Source organism: Grampus griseus (assembly GCF_964374135.1).
Source record: "Grampus griseus genome assembly, chromosome: 6".
Lineage (NCBI taxonomy): Eukaryota > Metazoa > Chordata > Mammalia > Artiodactyla > Delphinidae > Grampus > Grampus griseus.
The window spans coordinates 52,514,942-52,538,137 of NC_139000.1; the positions used below are offsets into that span (position 1 = coordinate 52,514,942).

Sequence of the window (23,196 nt, forward strand, 5' to 3'; positions counted from 1 at the left end):
TTGTTAGCATAAGGTTATTGGGTCTTAAAACAAACATATTCATGTAGTATCTGAATAATTAATTACGCTTAGTTGAATATCAACTTCAAAGTTTGTACTGTACTGGTCTTCTGCAAGCGGAAATCTCTGGGAAGAGATACAATCCTGAGAACTTTAAGCTTATTAAAAATTGCATCAAAAATATTTTGGGGGGTCTTTCCTAAAAGAAAAAACAAAAAGCAAGTGCAATTTATTTTCTTTTGTATTAGAAGAGATTTATTTTCTCAGTTGTGGACTAACGCATGGCATAAGTCATTTCACAAGTCCTCGGTGTAGGAAATGGTAATCGTATAACCAAAAATTGAAGTGGCAGTATTTTATCATCTCTGTGTAGTGCCGTAACCAAAAAATGATTTTTCTTGATAACTATCTAGTAACTATTAGGAGATTACCGTGAGAAGCCCCTCTTTAGATAGTGCTGTTAACAAGGCATCCTCTGTGTGCTAATTATGAAGGTTTTGTGGATCCCATTTCTGAATCCAGAGCATTGGAAGGCAGGATTAAGAGCAGCCTCTCCAGCTAACTATAGCATATGACAGAACAGAACGGCCACATTTATCTACCAATAGGACTCCACCATGCTCCAAGCCTACCCCATCTTGGGAATACAATGATTTCCAAAAATGTTGAAGCATAGTTTAAGTAACTTTGAACTTTAAATAGATTCTAGAGGTCGAATTTGGATTTAAATAGAAATTTCATTTACATTTTGTTACCACTCTCAGCTCTTAAGAAAAAATTAATGTTGAATCCCTGTTTCAGTACGGTAGAACTGAAGGAAGAAAGAGGGAAAAGGTAAATCATTTAATGGTTAATGGTCTGTTCGCTTGTAGAAATGGTCTAGCCAGTGATAGATACATATAACGAACGTATATAACAATTCAGTGGAGGTTTTATTTGTTTTTCTTTAACCATCAAATTGTTTAGTTATAGGTTAAAGGCAAGTATGTGGCACTTAATTTATTTACTAGCACACTGGATTTTAAAAAAAGAAAGCAGGAGGTGGGGAAATAGGCATTTTGAAGGCTGTTGCAAGGAAGCCATTTCACTTATATCAGTTGAGATGAGATTACCTTTGAGGTCTGTCACTGTGGCATGATATTTTCATAAGAGCTAAGCTTTTTGAAAGCTAAAGAATTGAGGGACATTCCTCTCCCAGAGCCCAGGGTGCACTAAAAATTCAATGCATTCATGGCCAACTGATTAATAAACCAGTTATGTGCCCACATGTCTGAGTCCAACCAAGGGTGGCTATTTTATAGTGACGCTGGGTGGCTGATTTTTTTTTTCCTGGCTCTTTAATTAAAAGCATGAACCCTATTGAGGGAAAGGAAATTTTCTTAATGAACTTTCCCCTTTATATGCTTGAAGAATACTTCTATACCAGTGCAGCAATGAGTTGTATCACCAGAGCTCATTTTTTTTAACTCATTTTTATTTTTATTGTGGTATAGTTTATTTACAATGTTCTATCAATTTATGCTGTAATCATTTTTATTATTTTTTATTTATTTATTTTTGCTGTACGCGGGCCTCTCACTGTTGTGGCCTCTCCCGTTGTGGAGCACAGGCTCCGGATGCGCAGGCTCAGCGGCCATGGCTCACGGGCCCAGCCGCTCCGCGGCATGTGGGATCTTCCCGGACCGGGGCACGAACCTGTGTCCCCTGCATCGGCAGGCGGACTCTCAACCCCTGTGCCCCCAGGGAAGCCCTGCTGTAATCATTTTTAAAATACATCCCCAATTTGAATTTTCTCACTATTACTTAAGGGGAAGCTTTTGCACCCACATAGACTAAGAAAAGGAATTTTTTAAAGAGTATTTTTTTAAGTGCATAAGTAAATTTCAAAGATGGGTACAGGGGAAGGGAAGAGATTTGGGCCTTGGGGATGAGCTAGAACAAGTCAGCCAGGATACAGAGGCTCCGTGGGAGAAGCTGAAGGGACCCTGCAGCCATAGGAGGTGACTTGTGAAGACTTATGTGCTGCAAGTCTATACCGTACCGAATCCCCTTTCCCTTTGGTGACACTTCTGTTCATCCCTCCAGCGCATGGACATGGACCGGCGGAGGGAGGATGCCCGGAACCCAAAACGCAAGCCCCGCCTGATGGAGGAAGATGAGCTGCCCTCCTGGATTATTAAAGATGACGCCGAGGTGGAACGGCTGACGTGTGAAGAAGAGGAGGAGAAGATCTTCGGGAGGGGGTCTCGCCAGCGCCGGGACGTGGACTACAGCGACGCCCTCACAGAGAAGCAGTGGCTGAGGGTAGGTGTGGCTTTCTCGAATTCTTGCTACGTGGAGTGTTGTTGGCTCAGAGAAATCAGGGGCCTGAGGCTGGAACTGTCTGAGAGGGACCAGTTGCCCATAGAAGGGGAAGGGCCTCTTGAACATAGATAAAGTCATTCTGCTCTTGCAGTGGAGTCATTCTACATTTCACGGCAGGGCCTTGGAAGATAATGAAGAATTGTTTTGCAAGGGCAGAATTGGCCTTTGGAAACACAGGGTTATGAGAGCTATGAGACCCACTAATGTTTTATGACCGATCGCCTGGTCATGCCTCACTCTCTCGGAGTTAGAATCAAAATGTGGAAGAGGGCCTTAGAGGACTTGTTAATTGTCCCCCCTCATTTCATGGTCTTTAATCGGAGTTTCACTTTTGCAAGTCTCGCAGAGAGAGCGTTCAGGACAGCGGCCTCTTCTACCCACGTTATTTCCTAGACCCGAAGAACATTAGCGCTGGAAGGTGCCTTTGTACTCTCTTGGTTTTATAGACGAAGCAGTTGAGGCCCCGAGAGGTTAGGTGATTCCGCAGGATCACACGGCTGACTAGAAATAACAGAATCAGTGAGCGCTGATGCATGTGGGGGCTCGATGTCAGCTCAATCTGACCTGACCGTCGCCAGCGCAGACTAGGGCCTGGGGCTCGGGTCACTGGCACTTGGAAACAGTATTCTGTACTTTGGGGGTTTTGTTTTTTGTTTTCTCTGCTTTGGAAAATGTCAGTTTCTCATTTTGACTGAGGAATGTTATCTCCTAATGTTCGAGCACAGAAATATCAAAATGCTCCCAGGAGCCACGTGTGTGAGGCTGAGGCCAGTGTGAATCTTCCCTTTGAAGGTTTAGCCGTAATTTCTGTTATTGGGAGCAGACTTAGTACCAAGATAGAACGATCAGGGATGTGCGCTCCAGGCAGCGCCGGTAAATGCGTGCTGGAAATAATAAGGGTGGTTCGGTGAAAACCAAACAAAATAGAAGCTGTTTTTGTGAGTTCTTCATTTTATTGAAAGGGAATATAGTTCGCAAGCTTTGTAAAACATGGATTTTAGGACCCGGGCTGTAAGTAGGTAGGTGGGTCAAAAAGCGATGGGGGAAGTATTGTAAGATTGGATATCAAAGGCGGACAGGTCTTGGCACCATTTGAGATGTGACTTATTCAGGATGTTGTATGATGAGAGAGGCATGACCTAAATTTCGAAAAGATTGAAGCCTGTGGTATCCTGAAAAGAAAGAGACTAAGAAAGCATCGCTCATACTTACGGTTGAGCAATGGCATATGAAATGTAACTTTTGTGTGACCGTCGTACTGTCGCGTCCAAATATTCCAGTGGCCTCAGAATATGGTTTTATGGATTTCTTTTGTTTCACTGTTGTGAGGTTGTAGTTGTATAATTAAGATCCATTCTATAATGGGAAGAGGTTTACTTTAATATTCATTTATGAGCTTGGGAAAATTCTTTTCCCTTTCTCTTTTATGTAAGCAGTAATTTGAATACCTGGAATATTACAGGAGATGAGACGACAATCTAGGCCAACATTTTAAAGTCAGTCTTTATATATGTATAACCTCTAGACACTACAAGCAAAATAATCTCGTTTATCAGGCAAGAAGGTAGCTGAATTTATCATTTTTTCAATAATCAGTGGCAAATGCTCTTCAAAAAATAACGTTATGAATCTTAGGAAGTTTTCACGGTTAGAATACCTCATTTTTTCTCTTCTTCATTCAGTTTATATCACTGATGATTAGCACCATGCTAACACACAGTAGAAACTCAATGAATGCTTGTGAAGATGAAACGATAACCTTAGAAGAGGAAAGTGGAAAGTTTCTAATTTACCAATAATGTTAGGATAGTATCTGTGTATCTAGTAGACTTCCTTTTTTTTTTCTAGGTGGTGTTTCTTCACTGGATTCACATCTTTTTGTCTATAATGTGCACGTCTAAAAATGGAAAACTAGTTTGTTTTACAAAACTACACCATGAAATTGATGTTCATAGTTTTCACCTTAAGGTGCCTTGCAAGATACCAGGTCACCCAAGAAGGACGAAACTGTTCTCAGTACAGCTTTATTGTAATACAGCTTTTTGTAATCCAATCTTCCGGGAAATGTGCGTCCATGTTTGGTGTGAGCTGGTAACTTGCTGTTAACCAGGCCATGCAATTAATGCAGAATGCCTCCTGGCCTTAGCATTCAAAACAGATGCTTGCAGTCGTTTTCTTTCTTGTTCACCAGCAGAAATCCTGTTTAATACTAGCCTGTTATGCTTTTTGTGGTAATAAAATTTTATTCAAGAGTTTCTCATGGGCCTGGACGTGCAGAGATCGTCTCCACCGGCCGATGATTGAACACAGTGGGCGAACCTAGGCAACGCAGCCTTGAAAGGGAGGTTGGCCCAGACTGTTGCGTGAGAAATGCTGTAGCAGGGCTGCAGTAACTCTCCTTTCTCCTGGCAATGTTGTACCAAGATGGCGTGGTAGAGGCATCGCAGACCCATAGAACCCCAGAGCTGGAGGCAGCTGAATGGGACAGCTCCGCACCCCGTGCTTAGATCACGTTCTCTGCAGCGCCCCCGCCAAGAGGCTGGCCATCAGTAGAGGAGACGCTCTGCATTTCGTCTGCATTTTGACCCCTCCATGCTCAGCCCCAGCTGTTAGTTCTTCCTCCCTGTGAACGAATATCCTCTTTCCTGGTAGCTGCTCCTCGCTGGTTCTCATCCTGTTCCCTGGGGTGAACAGAACAATATTTTGTCTGTCTTTAGCATCACCTCCCACCGGATGAAACGTTCGAGGACTCATTTGCAGTTCGAATGAACTCCCCTCCTCTCCTCTTTCTTTGGAACTTGCCTCATCCTTCAGGGCCCAGCTCAAATGCTACCACTTCTGTGATGCCTTCACAAGTAAATACTAATTGCATTTCCCCTGGGCTCTTGAATTTCTTGGCCTGTTCTTCTGTCACGGCTCAAATCCAACTTCCTAGTATTCTTGGTAGTTGCCGACATACTTGCTTTCCTGATTTGTTGACACGCTGGATCTTGTTAGGACTTCTGTGTGCAAATAGTCAGGGCCCATGGATTGCCAGATTGAAATAGCCCTGGATTGATGTATAAGAGTATAGCCTCGGGTAACGTTCACTTCTGCAACAGATGGACCTAAACATGCCCTATTTGTGGGCCTGTCCAAAAAAGTTGGATTTTGTTTCGCACATAGAAGCCCAAGGTGGGTGTTTGTGGTTGGCGGGGGCAACTGTTCTCCGCGTGGCCGTTCAGGGATCCAGGCTGAAGAGTCTCTTTCCAGCTTAGTCATCCCTGTCCCTGTGAGCTGGAAGCGGGGAGCGCAGCATGGAGTGGTGCGTGTTGAGTTCTAAGGACCAGGCCTGCCTGGATCTCTGTCGCTTCCGCTCGCATCCCATTGGCTAGAACTCGGGCATGTGGCCACATTAGCTGTAAGGGGGAGTGGGAGATGTGGTCTGTCTGTGAGCCCAGGAAGGTAAGATTTTGGTGATGAGGCTGCAGTCGCCGCCTCAGAACACTTAGGTTGAATTGAAGTGCTGTGGCCACTTTCTGTGAAAATTGTATTATGGTTTCATCACAAACAGGTTTTATTATATAATCATAGTATGCTAAAAATTCCCACAGTGTCCTTTAGACAATCTGTTTAGTTGGAAGACTTAAAAAAATTGTTCTGTATTCATGTTATTTTAAATGAAGAGGATCACAGTTTCAAACACAGCTCAGTTTGTTTGTTTAAGTTTTTAAAAATTGTTTTGGAATCTCAGTTTCCATTGAGGAAACCTAAATTTCTTTGGTGAACTTCATCTTTTGGGAATAGTCAGTTCAACATCCATGCCCTGTATGCGCTTCTTCTCTCCTCTCCTCAGAGCTCCTTCCCATCTTCCTCCCCAAGGTGGCATCTGGATAGACGGAGAAGCTAGGGTTTCATCATGGCATTGGGGCAGGCATCCTGTCCTGTGGATCTCTGCTGGGCTCAACGCAGGACTACTGGTCTGTTCTGTCCCTGGAGGTCTTGACGTGCAGCTGGTCCCACCTTATTCTTTTGGCGTCTTTGATGACACGTGCTGTTAAGGTCTGGGGTTCCGGCCCGAGTCTCTAGTGGTCAGCTTTCCTGTGGTCTGAAGTCCCATGAAGACTGTCAGCCTCTCTGGTCTTGTAGTGCTCTCAGCTCTTTTGTGCCCTCGTTGGGAATCTTCAGACTCTTGGTTGCTTTCTACCCACTGTGCTAGAACAGGCAAGAGAGTTCAGCCCCTTTTTGCAAAAATCGCTGCCTCACCACCAGGGGCTTGTCAGGCCTGAAGCCTCTAGAATCTGATGGTTGGATGGGTCAGGGAGGTCTTTAAAACAAGCAATACAGAAACGTCTTACGTTTACAAGTTCTGTCAAAGTATCTGACCACATGAATGCACAGTGAGGGACCCTCCCAGAGCCTCGGGAGTCCTAAAGCTCACGCTTCATTAATGCCTTCACAGTAAATGTGCCCCCGGATACTTCTATAGCCTCATACCTCTTGCTCCCTGTGCCAACCCCCCCAAATATACCAGGCTCGGAGCCTGCAGGGTGAGTATTCATGTCAGCCCCAGCTAGGCGTACTGCAATTCAGTCCTGGCACGAACTACCCAGAGTTAGACCCCACAAGTTAAAGGGCTCAGTTTCCCCAACAAGACCGGGCTCACTTCCGATGCCAGCCACACTTTGGGCGTCCCTGCGCCACCTGCATTGCTGACTGACGGGCTCTAAGTTCAGGGGTTCTCATGAACCCCTCAGGTTCAGTAATTTGCTACAATGAATCACAGGGTCAGGAAAGCACTACTGGTGGTTACAGTTTTATTTTGAAAGATACAAATCAGGAGGACCAGCCAAATGAAGAGGGACGTAGGATGATCTCTGGGAGGGGACACAGTTTCCCTGCCGTCTCCTCATGGAATCGGGGGGCATCCCCCCGGGCACATCAGTGTGCTCACCAACCAGGAAGCTCCACTGAGCTTCAGTGTGTAGAGTTATTACTGGGGTCTCGTCCGCATGGGAGGGGCTGGCTCGATGGCTTACAAATACTGCAGGCAGCAATATCCTCAGGGCTGATCTCTCACCGCTCTTCCTCTCAGCTCCCTTTCTCCCAGGGCAGAAGGCTCTCTATCTTGCCTTCCTGTCTTACAGCAACGTCCCATACACACGTGGCCCGGCCATGGTGCTCTTCACTGTGGCTTCTAGAGCAGTTCTGGGGATCCCTGACCACCTGGCTTAGCTCCTGATTACAAGGAGCCTTTGGAATTGAGGGAACTCCTCTCCATCAAGGAAGCCTGATTTAGACTGCTGTCTGATGGTAGACTCGCAAATCCTCTTTTGGAAGTCAGTGGTGTCATTTTGTCTTTTTCGTCGTCTTTGCTTACCACGTTATCTTCATCCTCCTCAAGGCAATAGGTGGCTCCCCTGAACAGGGAATGGTCCCTTTAGAAAGTGTGGAAGAGAATACTAATGGTGGTTTTAAAGGTATTTCTGTCCGGGCTTCCCTGGTGGTGCAGTGGTTGAGAGTCCGCCTGCCGATGCAGGGGACACGGGTTCGTGCCCCGGTCCGGGAAGGTCCCACATGCCGCGGAGCGGCTGGGCCCGTGAGCCATGGCCGCTGAGCCTGCGCGTCCGGAGCCTGTGCTCCGCGGCAGGAGGGGCCGCAACAGTGAGAGGCCCGTGTACCGCAAAAAAAAAAAAAAATTATTTATGTCCATTACCATTTTATAGCTTTCCCATGGGGTACCCAAGGTGATAATAGTGCTCTTTTACGTATTGTGTGTGTGTGTGTCTGTGTGTGTGTGTGCATTTGCACATAACCAGTAATTGGCTCACATTGATAATTTCTTGGAAAAACATCTTTATTTATATGTGAGGGCAAGCATTAGTAGAGCTAAATTGGCAGACGTCTGATGAGCCCAAGGGGTCAGGTGTTTTTGGTTTAACTTCAGCCAGGTGTGCACGGGCTGTGATGTTGCTAGTATTGTAATCATGGTTGAGGCAGGAGCTCTGTAAAATTGGGGTGTCTGTAAGACTAAACGGTGGGAGGGTGAATTCCGGAATGCCTGGTTTTTCTGTTCTTCCTGTTCCTTTGGTCCTTCTGCCAACTTCAGAATCCTTCCCTTCCTAAACATTTAGTGACATCCCAGAATTTAATTGCCAAGTGATTGATTCATGCCCTTCAGCACTTGAAGATAATTGGAATGCAATCTAAATTATGTGCTCTGTACAATATTTAACTGCCAGCCTGATGGAGGGAACAAACTTTGGAATATGCTTTTGTTTCACAGTCGATCTGATGTCTCAGAACTGTAATTTGGAAAGGTTCTTGTTTGCTGGTGTCTCTCACTGCGGTCCTTATGTATGAGTGTGAGGGTGCTTCTTTTGGTGTACTCTATAAGCCCCTGGTGATGGTATAAGCTCTGTTTCTACAGTGCTCTGTAGTGTTGGGTCCCAAACCGTGTTATGTAAATGATGGGGGGAAGACTCAGATCTTTAAATCTCATGATAGACACAGCTAGTTTTAGAAGCCCCAGGATTTCCAGAGGGACCTTGAGGAAAGGCAGCACAGAACATCATTTTTCCCTTCAACCAGTCTGTCACCAGATAAGAGCCTGAGTTTCCCACAGTTTCGGTGCCTGAATGACATCTCCATAGTTAGGTCTACTGACCCCTAGAAGGATTTTGGGGGTTTCCCCTTCCCACAGCTCAAAGTGGAGAGAACAGAGTAAGAGACTCCTGAACCATATAATAATAGAGGGAATCGGTAAAGTAACATGTAACAGGAGTAACACACAGGAGTTTACCTGTATGTCTTGAAAAGCTACCTAACACCAGGTTGGAAATACAGGATGAGGTCCCGTAGTCAGCTTTCCACTACCACCAGCCTGTGCTAAAACCTACGCGGGAAAAAGGCAGAGAAATCCAAGGAAAGGTAGTCACAAAGAACTGGGAAGAGTACCGAGAAACTCTAAAGAAGTTGGGATTTCAAACAAAATATTTGAAATTCTGTTGAAATGCACAATGAGAAATAACAAAATATTTCCGCATCTATACGAAGAGGATTTTTCTCTCTCTAGAAATCTTTGAAACAGGATAAGGTCTCCTCTGTTTGGGCTGGATTAAGTACGATATGATCCAGCCTGAAACCAGACAGGGGCTGGAATCGCCTAGCCATAATCACAGCTGAGAGCATCAGTGATTCTTCGAGATGTCCTTTTCTCCCAAAAGACCTCATTTTATACGGGCAAGGTTTTGGGGGATCCTTTATCCAAAGTATAATGTGCATGATACCTTTAGTATTTTGCTTTGTCACTTTGTATCATCTTTCCTTGCTTTTTGTTAAAAGACATAAAAATTCATTTTCTTTTAGCAAATGGCGTTTTTTAGCTCTTCAACCTGGGTCATCAGATTTACTGGGGCAAAATGGCTAGCAAGCTGCATTTCCGTTTTTATACACAAGGGAGAGCTAAGGCCCTAGAAAATGGATTTGGGTTTTGCCAAATTCAAGGTCCTTCAGCACTTCAGGAAGGAAGTATTGAACTAATTAACGGTGGCCAGAGTTGTGAATTGTCTGGGGGAAACATTTGACGGTAGTAGAAGAATTTTGATAACTTTCTATAAGTTTTATTTTATTCCTCAGTCCATTGGCTAGATTGTTTTCACAGCGATTGGACCTGTTATGTTCCCTTTGGTCAAAATTCAGTAGGGTCCGTTTAATAGAAGAAAGTATCCTCAGTGGGCCAACTAAAATACTAACTAAAGGCGAGAAGTGAGAGAGACCTGTTTCAATTGATTCTTAAAACTGTGATGCCTGGAAATTCAAGTCTCAAATTTTTAACCATTTGAAATTGGGGTTCAGCTCTGAAGTCTAACTCAGACATTGAAAGTAACCGTGGATCGAGCTTACAGATACTAAGGAGCCCAAGTAAATTCACGTTATCTTTAACCACTGCATAGAAATAGATGGTTTTAGAAATATATGTGGCTGCTTTTCTGAATCAAGATTTGTTTTCTGTTCTGTTCTCTTTTACTTTTTTTATCTTTATCAATAAAGCTATGAAATCTTTTTTTATTTATTTATTTTTGACAAACAAAAGGTGTATGTACATAAGGTGCATCATGTGATGTTATGATATAGGTATACATTGTGAAATGACTTCATTCTCCCAGTGAGGCTTGGGGAAGGTACAGGTTTTTTAAGAAGTTAGAGACAGGGCAGGGGACTTTACTGTTACTGTGCTCATGTCTGGGTGGGTGTCAGAACTATGTCTTTGATGTCTGTCTCTCAAGGGAGTTTAGGATTGTGGATAAGAGATGAAAACCTTAGTATCTGATGAACCAGGGTTCAAATCCCAGTTCCACCTATTTTGCTCTGTGACCTTGGGCGCCTCGTGTAACTTCTCGTAGCTTCCTTGTAGAATGGGGAAAATACTAGCTCATTCTTCGTAGAATTTTCTGAAGTTTAAATGTGTGTAACACAGAACTGGGTATATAAAGATTACCAAAAAAATAGCTATTAAGGAAAAAGTATTAAATTATTTCAGAGAAAAACCTAGGTGATAAGAAGAGAAGAAATGAAACAGTTCTGTTTGTGCGTCTCAAATGCAAGGTTTGGGGCAACAGAAGAAAAGTAAAAGGGGTGGAGAAGGAGGCCCCCATCCTCATTCATAAGTGGGATTAAGGAGGGGGACACGTTTCCTTGCTGAGTCTGTTATGGGACATGGCTACAGGCTTATTTATTCACCTCACGCCCTCCAACCCGTACTCACTCAGCTATCAACTCTTTGCATTCTGGTTTTCTGCTTCCTCCGTGGCTGCAGGAAGAGCACGGGGCTAGCGGTCAGGAAGCTGGTACGTGGGTCCCTGCCCTGCTGCCAGCTAGGTATGTGATGTTGGTCAGGCCTCTCGATCCAGGGTGGAGTTGCATTCTCTTTAATGTGCTGGGACTCCTCCACCTACCTAAAGACAACCTCTGAAATCACGTGAAGCTGGTTTCCTTTTCCTTCTTACTGTGCTTTCAGTGATGATCATCCCCTGCTTTCTGATCAGTGGGTCCATTGATGGAGACTGTTAAAAAGCGCATTCCATTCAACGCCCATTTATTGACCATTGCGGGGCATGCACGGGGAGAATGGTGTTAGTTGTCAAGCTTGCGTTCCCCACCGTGGCTGGCCTGCCTTATTAGTGCAATGAAGGGCCAGATTTGAGAAATGCTATTAGAGATAATATTGCACACTTAGCCACCTTAAAGAGCTTGTCAGGAACAGGTCTCTAGGTGTACACAGATGGGAGTTCATAGAGATGAAAACGGATTGTGAGATGAACTAACTTTGGGAGGCCTTTCAGCTGTTCAGGAAATCAGCATAGTTTAAACAACACGCATCCTCCTGCACGTTAGACTTTTAGTGTCATGTCTCCAGGGATGTTATTTATGAGTTTCCCTCGTCCCATCCTCAGACTCTGGAGGACAGCTGCTCTTTGGCACATGGTATGGCCTCCAAACACGGTTGGCAATGGCATTCATCTCCTGGCTATTTCTGGGAGACCCGAGCCTCCCTAACAGCCACACCTCTGCTCCTCGGAGTTTCTCGCCACCCTGCTTGGCCTCCCGTGGAGGAGAAATACGGCATAGTGTATCCCCCATCCAGCTTGACAAAAGAAAAAGGGATTGGGGGATTTAGGTACCAGAACGATGAGTTGAATGAAGCATGTGACATCTGCAGACTGCTGGTGTTTTAGAGAACAGCTTTCCTCTCTGTTCAGGACAGTTCAGGTGGCTATTCAGAGAGGTCAGAGGGCGCTTTCCAAAGCACATAGCATCTCTGATGACCCTCTACCCGCAGCGCCGCTCCCCACGTCAACCCCTCCGGCAGCCTCCCTCAAGTATAATTGAATCCAAGCACTTTAACATGGTGTCCAAGGCCATGGCCATCTGGCCTCTGCCTGGCCCTCGAATCTCCTCCTCTCCTGTTGCTCTCTGGGTGGCTGCCACACTGGGCTGTCTTTCTGATCCTCTGCACTTCCAGGAAGGCTCCTTCCCAGCTTGTCCATGGTTGTCTCCTTGTCTTAATGGTCGCTTTCCAGACAGACCCTGCCTGACTACCCTAGCTGAAAAAGCCAGGCCCTGCCGATAACTGTCACATAACCTGTGTTAATTTCTTTGTCGCCCTCGCCGCCATCTAAAGGTTATCTCATTGGCTTCTTCCATTGGTACTAAGCTCCAGGAAAGCCAGGGACCGCGCCTGTCTAGTCCACTGCCATATCCCAGCACTGGGACAGTACCTCATGCATAGTAAGCACTCCATTAATAGTTGTGAATAAGTGAATGTACCAGCCAGAGACGAGGGCTACGAGAGAAGGTTTGGTCCCATTCCATGTCCTTTTGGTTAAGTCAGTAGAATCCTGTGTTGTTGTTGTTTACCAGTGTGGATCAAGGTAGAAATTGCTGGCATTCTTTCCCGTTAGATTCACAGTCTGTGTCTTCATGTAAAGATCTCCTCCCTAAAAGAATGCTGAAGGCATGTGCAGTTTTGACATAAGTGTTCTTGAGCTTTTCAAGAGTTTGAAGGCTCTGTTCTAATTTCAGAACACACTGATGAAGATTGTTTAAATACGCATAAAAAATACAACCATTGCTTCAACCCAGCTATTCCTTGGAAATTCTCCTAGATTTTACAACAGCTGTCTTCCAGCTTAAACCCTCATTTCTTTTCCAACAAAAAACAGATTAATATATCTAATCTAACTCAAAATGAAAAGGCAAAAAAGTACTAAATTAATTGGGTTTTCATTTCTATTTCTGTACAAGACAGTCTCCAACGGAGAATGCTGATTTTAAGTATAAGACCATGTACCTTTTATATGGCTTCCTTTCTTATTTTCTATTAAAGAATGTTGAACTGTCGGAATCGTGAGAAATTGTAGACAGGACCATGAAACTTTGCTCCAGGCAAAGCTTGATTCTTGTTCTGCCACTCCTACTGAAATCCAATATTTAAGGTCTCTAGGGTCATATAGTCCATCGTAAAAAGTATATTCCTAATGCAGGACACCGTTTTTTTTAAAATATCTTTCCCTTGGGCCTTGTAGAATATTTTCCAAAGATTATTTAAAATGATATCCTCAAAACTTCAGCTTTACCGAGGCTGCCACTGGTTCTGTTCTCTTCCATAGTTTGCCTCTCCTAACTTAGTGGAATGCCAGACCTCAGGGCATCAGGATATCAGGGCTCTGGACCCAGATGTGTTATTGTTCGGTTGTGTGACATCTTGGATAAGTCAGTTCACCTCCCTGCGCCTGTTTTCTTGTCAATACATTGGAGTCATGAAGTAAGTGATGGGGGTGAGGAAGAGAGCACAGCCCGTCTCTCCTGCCTGCCCTTCTCTGACTTTGTCTTTGATGGCCCTAGAAAGGACTATGTGGGTTTGCCCTGGTCTGGCTCCAGCTGACACTCAACCGCCAGGAACTAAAACTCAGAAGGGTGTGGGTGAGATTTTTCTCCTTGTTCTTAGCCAGGCTTTCTCTCAAAAATGCAGCCTGACGAGGGGTTCTATAGCATGTTGGTGGACTCAGTACCTGATCTAGTGTACAGGACAAACTGGTCGTTGGTAACATTTGGATAGTTGAGCTGAGTCCTCTGTGCTGACAGTATATGATGGACAGGATACCAGCGTGGTAGAGCCAGTGAAGGGAATACCTACCTGCCACCGGGGGCTGCTTTCTCTACTCAGGTAGCTGGGGGCTTCAGCAATTCTGTACAGACCAAGACCAAGAATTTTCTAGTTCTTTGCCGTCAAGAAGAAACGACCCACCTTGCCATTTTGTTTAATCCCTTGTACCAAGCAGAGTACGAAACAGCTGCTAAAATGGATCTGTTTTGTTCATTGAAACGTATCAACTCTTCTGCCACATTATCAAGACCAAATCTGTTTGCATTTACTTTAATTAAAAAGAAATACACTAATGTCATGGGACATTATTGGAAGGTCTGGGAAGGATATTGTGGCGTCTAACAGATTACATTGTTAACATTCCAGGGGAATCCCTGGCATGAACATGTGTTTTGCAAAAGAGTTAACAAACCCAGTTTAGGGGTTTTATTTGCCACCATTTTATCGTGTTGCACCAATCTAATGAATGACCGTTTATTAGTAGTTTTATGAATTGTATCTTTCTGCGTTTTTATAGTCAGCACGAAGAACACCCGGAGCTTACTATTTTTTAAGAAAAGTAAAGTTTAAAATAAAGTTTATTTGGAGGGATTTTCTCCATCATAAAAGCATAATGAGAAATATGGAAGACGGAGGGAAAGAAAACAGAATCACCTGAGATCTCATTGACCTTCACATACGCAGGTTGGAAAAGGAGCCAAGTAAAATCGTAGACAGGGATTACTTTGGTGCCATTACGTTCAGGATTATTTTTAACCTGTTAGGAGGCTTGGCTCTTCTGTAGAGTTTCAGTAAATCCCAAGCCATGATGACCATCAAGCCCCAGCCTGTTGCTGGTAGTATTTGCATGTCCTTCCATTCAGTCTTAAGAACACCCTGTTTTCCTGGGCACCCACTGCCAAGGGACTGACTTTTTTTTTAGGACCATTAAAGCACACGTGGGGGCTTGCCTTCCCACACTAGAAGAGCGAGTTTTGCTTCTTCTCATAAACAGGGCTTTTATGTCTCCACTTCAAGTTTCACAGGCTGTTTTCCCCTCTCTTTTATTTTTTATATTTTTTATTTTTTATTTTTTTTACGGTACACGGACCTCTCACTGTTGTGGCCTCTTCCCTTGCGGAGCACAGGCTCCGGACGCGCAGGCTCAGCGGCCATGGCTCACGGGCCCAGCCGTTCCGCGGCATGTGGGATCTTCCCGGACCGGGGCACGAACCCGCGTCCCCTGCATCGGCAGGCGGACTCTCAACCACTGCGCCACCAGGGAAGCCCTCCCCTCTCTTTTAAAGACAGCTTTCCAATTCCACCAAAAAACTGTTAGAACTCAGTAATAAATGAACTCAGTAAATTGACAGGGTACAAAAAATACAATATGCAAAAGTCAGTTGTGTTTCTATATACCAACAACAAATTATCAGAGAGAGAAATTAAGAAAACAGTCCCCCTTAGAATTGTATAAAAAATGATTAAATACATAGGAATAAATTTAACCAAAGAGGTAAAAGACCTGTACACTGAAAACTATGTCACTGGTGAAATAAACTGAAGAAGACACAAAGAAATGGAAATTTCTATTTCATGCTCATGGATTGGAAGAGTTAGTCATGTTAAAATGTCCATATTACCCAAAGCAATATATAGATTCAGTGCAATCCTTATTAATTCCAATGACTTTTTTTTTTTGAGTTTTTGTGGTATTATATTTAGTTATCTTGGCTGGTTTAATCACATTGTTGTTGTTTATTTTTTGGCTGTGCCACACGGCATGTGGGATCTTAGTTCCCCGACCAGGGATTGAACCTGCACTCCCAGCATAGGAAGCACGGAGTCGTAACCACTGGACTGCCAGGGAAGTCCCCCAATGACATTTTTCACAGAAATAGAACAAACGATCCTAAAATATTTATGGAACCATAAAAGACCCTGAATAGCCAAAGTAATCTTGAGAAAGAAGAACAAATCTGGAGGCATCACTCTCCCTAATTTCAAACTGTATCACAAAGCTGTAGTAATCAAAACGTTATGGTATTGGCATAAAAACAGATACACAGATCAGTGAAACAGAATAAAGAGCCCAGAAGTAAACCCATGCATATATGGCCAATTAATTTATGACTCTGGAGGCAAGAATATACAATGGAGAAAGGAAGCTCTCTTCAATAAATGGTGTTGTGAAAACTGGACAGCAGAAGGATAAAACAAGACCACTGTCCTATACCATACACAAAAAATTAACTCCAAATGGATCAAAGACTTGAATGTAAGATCTGAAACAATAAAACTCCTAGAAAAAACCGTAGGCAGTAAGCTACCTGACATCCGTATTGGTGATGAATTTTGTATCTGACTCCAAAAGAAAAGTCAGTAAAAACAAAAATAAACAAGTGGGACTACAATGAACTAAGAAGCTTCTGCACAGCAAAGGAAACCATCAACAGAATGAAAAGACAACCTACTAAATAGGAGAAAATATTTGCAAATTATATACCCAACAAGGGGTCAATATCCAAAATATGTAAAGAACTGATAAAAATAACAAAAAAATTCTGATTAAGAAATGGGCAGACGATCTGAATAGACATTTTTCCAAAAAAGACATACAGATTGCCAACAGGCATATGAAAAGATGTCTCATCATAGAGGAAATGCAAATCAAAACCACGGTGACATCACTTCTACCTGCTAGAATGGCTGTTCTAAAAAAGGCAAGAAATAACAAGTGTTGGTTAGGATTTGGAGAAGAGGGGACCTTCCTGCTGGTGGGAACATTAACTGGTGCAGCCACTACGGAAAACAGTATGGAGGTTCCTCAAGAAATTCAGAATAAAACTACCATATGACCTGGCCACTCCACTTCTGGGTATTTATCCAAAGGAAGCAAAATCACTATCTTGAAAAGATAATATGCACCCCCATGTTCACTGCAGCATTACTTGCAATAGACAAGATATGGGAACAGCCCAAGTGTCCATCCGTGGATAAATGGATAAAGAAAATGTGGTGTGTATATGCAATGGAATTCTACTCAGCTGTAAAAAAAGAAAAAAGAAATCTTGCCATTTTCAGCAACATGGATGGACCTTGAGGGGATTACACTAAGTGAAAGAAGTCATACAGAGAAAGACATACCATATGATTTCATTTATATGTGGAAATTAAAAACAAAACAAATGAACAAACAAGAGAACAGAATGATGTTTGCCAGAGGGGAGGAAGGTTAGGGAGTAGGTGAAAATGGGTGAAGGGAGTCAAGAGGTACAAACTTCCAGTTATAAAATAAGTCATGGGGATGGAATATACAGCACGGTGACTATAGTCAGTAATATTGTAGAGCACACTCGAAAGTCGCCAAGAGAGTAAACCATAAAAGTTCACATTGTGTGGTGATGGATGGTAACGGGACTTATTGGCGGTGATCATTTTGCAAGGTATAAAGATGTTGGATCATCATGTTGTACACCTGAAACCTATATAATGTTATATGTCAACTGTACCTCAATAAAAATTTTTTATAAGAAATAAAGATGACTTTTCACCTCTATCCTGTTACACAGTTGGTGTGGTTTTTTTTTTTTACTGTCATTAAGTCAGTTCACATCACACCATACCCCTACCTAGGACTGAGTTCTTAATCCAAGTTTATTCCCATAGAATTTTCAGGACTTTTCTCGAGCCAAATCAGACCCTTTCTCTCAGTTCCTGCATGTCCTCTCCCTTCTCTGTACCAGACAGTGCTAGGCTGAGTGCTGTAAATACACATCGCACCTTAATCCCCTCACAGACTTGCAATAGGTATTATTTCTCCCATTTTACAGATGAGGCACTAAGCCTCATAGGCCTGGAAGATGGTTTTGGGATTTAGCATTTAGTTTGTGTTTTTTTGTCTTTTTTTTTGTTTTTTGCGGTACGCGGGCCTCTCACTGCTGTGGCCCCTCCCGTTGCGGAGCACAGCCTCCGGACGCACAGGCTCAGCGGCCATGGCTCACGGGCCCAGCCGCTTCACAGCATGTGGGATCTTCCCAGACCGGGGCACGAACCCGCGTCCCCTGCATCGGCAGGCGGACTCTCAACCACTGCGCCACCAGGGAAGCCCTAGTTTGTTTTTAAATATTGAATGTTGAATGTATTGCCTTTTAGATTTTGAAAATGCACATCCGGGCAATTCTGTGGGAGCATGGGGCTTGGTAAAAGACAAATCCCATCCCAGTTCACAGCCCCTTTTACCCACTCAATCTACCTCCTCCTGGCCTGCTATTTCGGCCGCCGCTTGAAAAGGTGCAGGAGCTCAGGTCAGATGAGCAGCAGGTGAATCTCTTGATGACCCTGGGAGGACCCCCTGCTCGAGAATGTCAAGACAGCCTCCTGCACGGGATGTAAGACACACCTCGTGAAGGCTGTTAGCCCCACCACTCCTCGAGAAAGGCCTCCTTTGTGGGCTTCCCTTCCACCCAGCAGCGGGCTCGGGGCTTTTGGGGACTCAGGTCAGTTTCTCTACCCTTCTTGTTGCCTTGTTTCTAGCGGGGCCAGGGCCCCTGCCTTTCTCTTCCTTACCTGTTCACTTGAGTTTCCCACACAGCTGTGCCTCTGAGCTGAGTGAGAGGTATGGATCTTCATGTCTTGTCCCGCTTAGAGGGTCCTTTCTGCCAGTGGGGTTGGATATCTTATTTAAACCAAAGCTGGAGCAAGGCAGAAGATTGTATAATTACCAGTTAAAATAGACGCAGTTTAAAGAGGTGGGCTGCAACAGGGCAAACAAAACGCAAAAATCTTCATTTTGCCCCATTGATCTGGCTTAGTTTAATTCTCTGTATAAGCCTGTAGTCTTTCCTTGAACGGTAATCTTTTAAGCCAGACCTTAGAATGTACTTCCCTGGTAAAACCCTGTCATTTTGAGAAGGAAAAAGAGTAAACAATAAAGACTTAATTTTATTTCAGCAAGGTTTTGGGGTCCCACTGGTCAGCAAGGCATCAATCTAAATGCCTTGGGAGGCTATTTTTATTTAAATGACTTTTTAAAAAATTCCAAAAGAGATTTCAGACCGATAGGAGATTGACATTTTAAGACAAAGCCAAAACTCATACCAAGCAGATTTAAATAAATAGTGAATAAAAGTACCTGTAATATACTGTGAAAGTACAGGGGAAAGAGATCAAGTACAGTATTATGAACGAAATGGCATTTTAGCCCTTTCTGAAAAGATGAGCACGATTTGGGTAGGAAAGAGGGGTCAGGACGGGCAGGGTGCCAGGCTCAGCGAGCCGCAGAGAGACATGGAAACGTGGCTCATGCTGCTGTGACCCTGTGTTGGGAGCTGAGTCTGGAGTGGAAAAGAAAAACTAGGGTGGAGGCTATGCATGACCAGAGAATCTGGGCTTTATTCTCTTCCACAGATAGAATGGCAAGCCTGAACATTTCTGAAATCTGAGAATGAGTGATGTGTCCCTCCATTTAAATAGAGAAAAGATAACCTTTTGCATTATAAAGGATGAATGTAAAGGGCCCAAGAGAGAGGATGAGGGAGACCCCTTAAGGGAGGTCATTATACAATATTTGACCCTGTGAAGGGAAAACCAGACCAAGGGCAAGGAGACGACTGTTGATCAACTATTTTAGAGGTAACTGCGGTGGCTGACAGGACGTGGCATATAAGAAGGGAAACTGATGATTTTCAAGGTTTTAAATAGAAATTCAGGATAATTGGGGGGTGGGGGTAGGGAATGCTGCTGCTCTTCAATGAAATAGAAGGATCCAGAAGTGAAACATTCGTTCTGTTGGAAGAAAAGTGACGGATTTAATTTGGCACTTTTGGTAGGATATTGGAAATCCTGATTGGCAACTCCAAAGAGAAGGCCAGGCTAGAGAGAGAATTTTTGAAACTGAGTGCCTTGAGGTCACACTTGAAGCCAGGGGCAATTTGGATCTCCACGGAAGATTCTACGTCCAGAATACGGGATTGGACTCCTCACAGGTACCGGCCATCAATAGTGAGGGGCTGCTCAGAGAGCCCTCGGTGCACGGAGGATCGTGAGTCTGTGTCCAGGCTGCTCGGCAGAAGGCACCCCCGTCTAGGAGCCTTCACAGGGTGTGTCTCATAGCCCCTCTGCGAGAGCGGTGTGGAAGTTCCCCAGCAGCAAGTCCTCCCAGGCTCGTTAAGAGACACCTCACCTGTTGCTGATGAGGACATCAGCCTTATTAGTGATGCCTGCTGTGTACTCAGAAGGGGCGGCTGACCACAACTGACAGCATATTTACAATCAGTGAGAATGAAAAAAAAAAAGAGGGCCTGAGGAAAACTTGGGGAATCTTTACTTTAAGGGAAGGAAAATGTGGTGAAAAAAAGTAGGAAATCCCAAGACCGGAGCGTTTCAAGGAAGGAGAGATTTTAAGTGAGGAGCAATGGAAGAGGAATAAAATAAGCTTTAGAGGAGATTAATAGATACGGGAGACAGGAAACTTTGGGCAACTTTTGAAACATATCAGTGTCCCGGTTGCCAAAAGAATTTTACTGTGTGGCAGGAAGTAGAGTCGTCAGTATGACTGTAGAAGTTGAAGGTGAGAAGTGGGATGAGAACCTGAGAGTGATGTAGGGAAGACAGGGTTTGATGCTAGAGTTGATAACTTTGTACTTGAGGGTTCACAGAAACGTCTAGAACAAATAACACTTGAACTCAATCGTAGTATTCAGTAAGCTGGTAGATACCTAGGAGCAGTTTTCCCAGGGAACCCTATCTAAACGTTGAGTTTGTGTTCGACTGTATTTATACTCCCTAACTTTTCCCTCCCGGTACTGTGCTAGAGACTGTAGGGGAACTGAGAAAAATAAGGCGTGGTCTCTAAGGGGAAAAAAAAAAAGACCTTTCACAGCTGGAGAAGATCTGAGTAGAGGGTAGATCCCTGAAGCAGGGACCACAATCATGGATACGAGGGTTTGGGAAAGACGCTCCAGGTAAGGAGTGTGAGAAATCACAAAGACGGGAAGAAGCGTGGCATGCTCTGGGGAGGGACCGGGCTTGTGATCCTTGTTCTGCGTGCGTTCACATACCAGGAAAGAAGGCAGGTCAGAAGGGGGAAGATTAGGTCACGGTGATCCCAAGGCTCCAGGCATGAGACTTGAATTGATTCGCTGAGGAAAACTGAAGAACGCGAATAGGGCGGTCACGTGATGTAAGGGGTATTTAAGATCTGACCAATGGGGTGTAGCCCATAACGACGTAGGAAATCCTCAGAACGGAGCTGTTACATCTCAGTGCAGGGGAGAAAAGGACTGGATGACCAAAACAACAACAAGCAAGCTAATAGGACATTCCTTGTGACCCCTATTCCAAAAAGGAAAAAAAAACAGCAGAAGCCGCCTTGACTGAAATAATCGGAACCAGTAGCCGGTCTGTCAATGAAAATATTAGTTAAGGTGAGAAAATGCTACGTCACTTGTATGTAGATGAAAACTTTAATGAGAAACATAAGGTATATCTGTTTGACACATTTTTGATGTAAGGCTGGGGTTTCCTCTGAGCCTGCTTACTAGAATGCGGTGGTCTATCTTGCATAAGTGCCACACGTTATGTATCACTTAGGATTTCCAGTGTTGCTGTTTTTAAGAGTGAGAATCTTTTTCTTTCTTTCTTTCTTTTTTTTTTTTTTTTTTGCAGTACGCGGGCCTCTCACTGTTGTGGCCTCTCCCGTTGCGGAGCACAGCCTCCGGACGCGCAGGCCCAGCGGCCATGGCTCACGGGCCCAGCCGCTCCGCGGCATGTGGGGTCTTCCCAGACCGGGGCATGAACCCGTGTTCCCTGCGTCAGCAGGCGGACTCTCAACCACTGCGCCACCAGGGAAGCCCAAGCGTGAGAATCTTTAAAAAAAAGAACTTTTAGCTTTATTGCAGTATAAATGACAAAACTGTAAGATATCAACAATACATTGTGCTGATTTGCTATAAGTTTGCATTGTGAAAGGATGGCCCTCGTTTAGTTAATTAACCCATCCTTCACCTGAGGGAGAATCCTAGTACTAACAAAGCAAACTGAGGGCAGGCTCTTCCCTAATTATAGGAGTCTAGTCCTTGCCAAATTCCACAGTATTTTGATTTGTTTTTAAGCAACTAGTCTTTTATGTCTTCGATTGTACTCACTGTTTATAGAAATAAGAACGCTATTTCCACAACTATATTTAATTTTATGTACTATCTAATTGAATTACGTAGTTCCAATAACAAGCATAACTGGCATCAAGATGTTGGGCAACACAGTTGGGTGTTGGTACAGAGGCAGGTGGAGAGAGCAGAAGATCCATGCTGTGGGTAGAGTCTTGAGTGGAGGTCCATTGAGGGGGCCTTCTGGCTTCCCTCAAATTTTCTTTTTTTTTAAATTGTAGTTATATATAATTATACAATTATTTATTTATTTTTGACTGCGTTGGGTCTTCGTTGCTGCATGCGGGCTTTCTCTCGTTGCAGCGAGCGGGGGCTACTCTTCATTGCGGTGCGCAGGCTTCTCATTGCGGTGGCTTCTCTTTGTTGCAGAGCACGGGCTCTAGGCACACGAGCTTCAGTGGTTGTGGCTCGCGGGCTCTAGTGCGCAGGCTCAGTAGCTGTGGCGCACAGGCTTAGTTGCTCCACGGCATGTGGGATCTTCCTGGACGGGGGCTCAAACCCGTGTCCCCTGCATAAGCAGGCGGATTCTTAACCACTGTGTCACCAGGGAAGTCCCTTCCCTCAGATTTGCTCAGGTGTGCACCTTGTAAAATTTCTCTAGATGCTTTATTTCTGGAATGCATTTTAGGGCATGTCCTTTACATAGGAATGCCACTGCGCGTTAGAACCCGTCCCTGTTTGTTTGCCTCATGCAAATTGCTGACCATGTGTTAGTTGTCGGGATCTCTGATTCTGCCCGTGTTGATTTCAGCTGGGGATTCCCAGCAAAACTGCTCGTCCTGGCTTAGGATTCCACAAAGCTATGGAAACAGCGCAAGGCCAGAACAGTGCTAAGTGTGCTTACTAGTAAACCCTGGCCATATTTACCTCTGTACTTGTTTGTTTGTGCTTTAAAACTAGAGATTCATTTTCAAGTTTATTGCATTGCAAATTGTGTTTGCAACACGTGTATATTGCTTAGCTAACTGGGGCTCAACAATTCTGTTTTAGCTTTATTTTTAGCTTTATTGACTTGGCATTAAATAAAGCAGGACAGTC

General features: G+C 44.2%; 1 protein-coding gene across 6 annotated transcripts in view; it reads left to right on the plus strand.

The window, feature by feature from the left end:
* SMARCA2 (SWI/SNF related BAF chromatin remodeling complex subunit ATPase 2) overlaps nucleotides 1-23,196 on the plus strand; it is a gene marked incomplete at its 3' end in the record, with an annotated part of 172,636 nt that overhangs the window by 104,962 nt on the left and 44,478 nt on the right. For all 6 annotated transcript variants that reach the window (XM_082656489.1, XM_082656485.1, XM_082656488.1 and 3 more), the window contains one exon: nucleotides 2,086-2,304. In XM_082656489.1, the coding sequence (XP_082512615.1) occupies nucleotides 2,086-2,304 (219 nt within the window). The remainder of the gene's footprint in view (nucleotides 1-2,085; nucleotides 2,305-23,196) is intronic.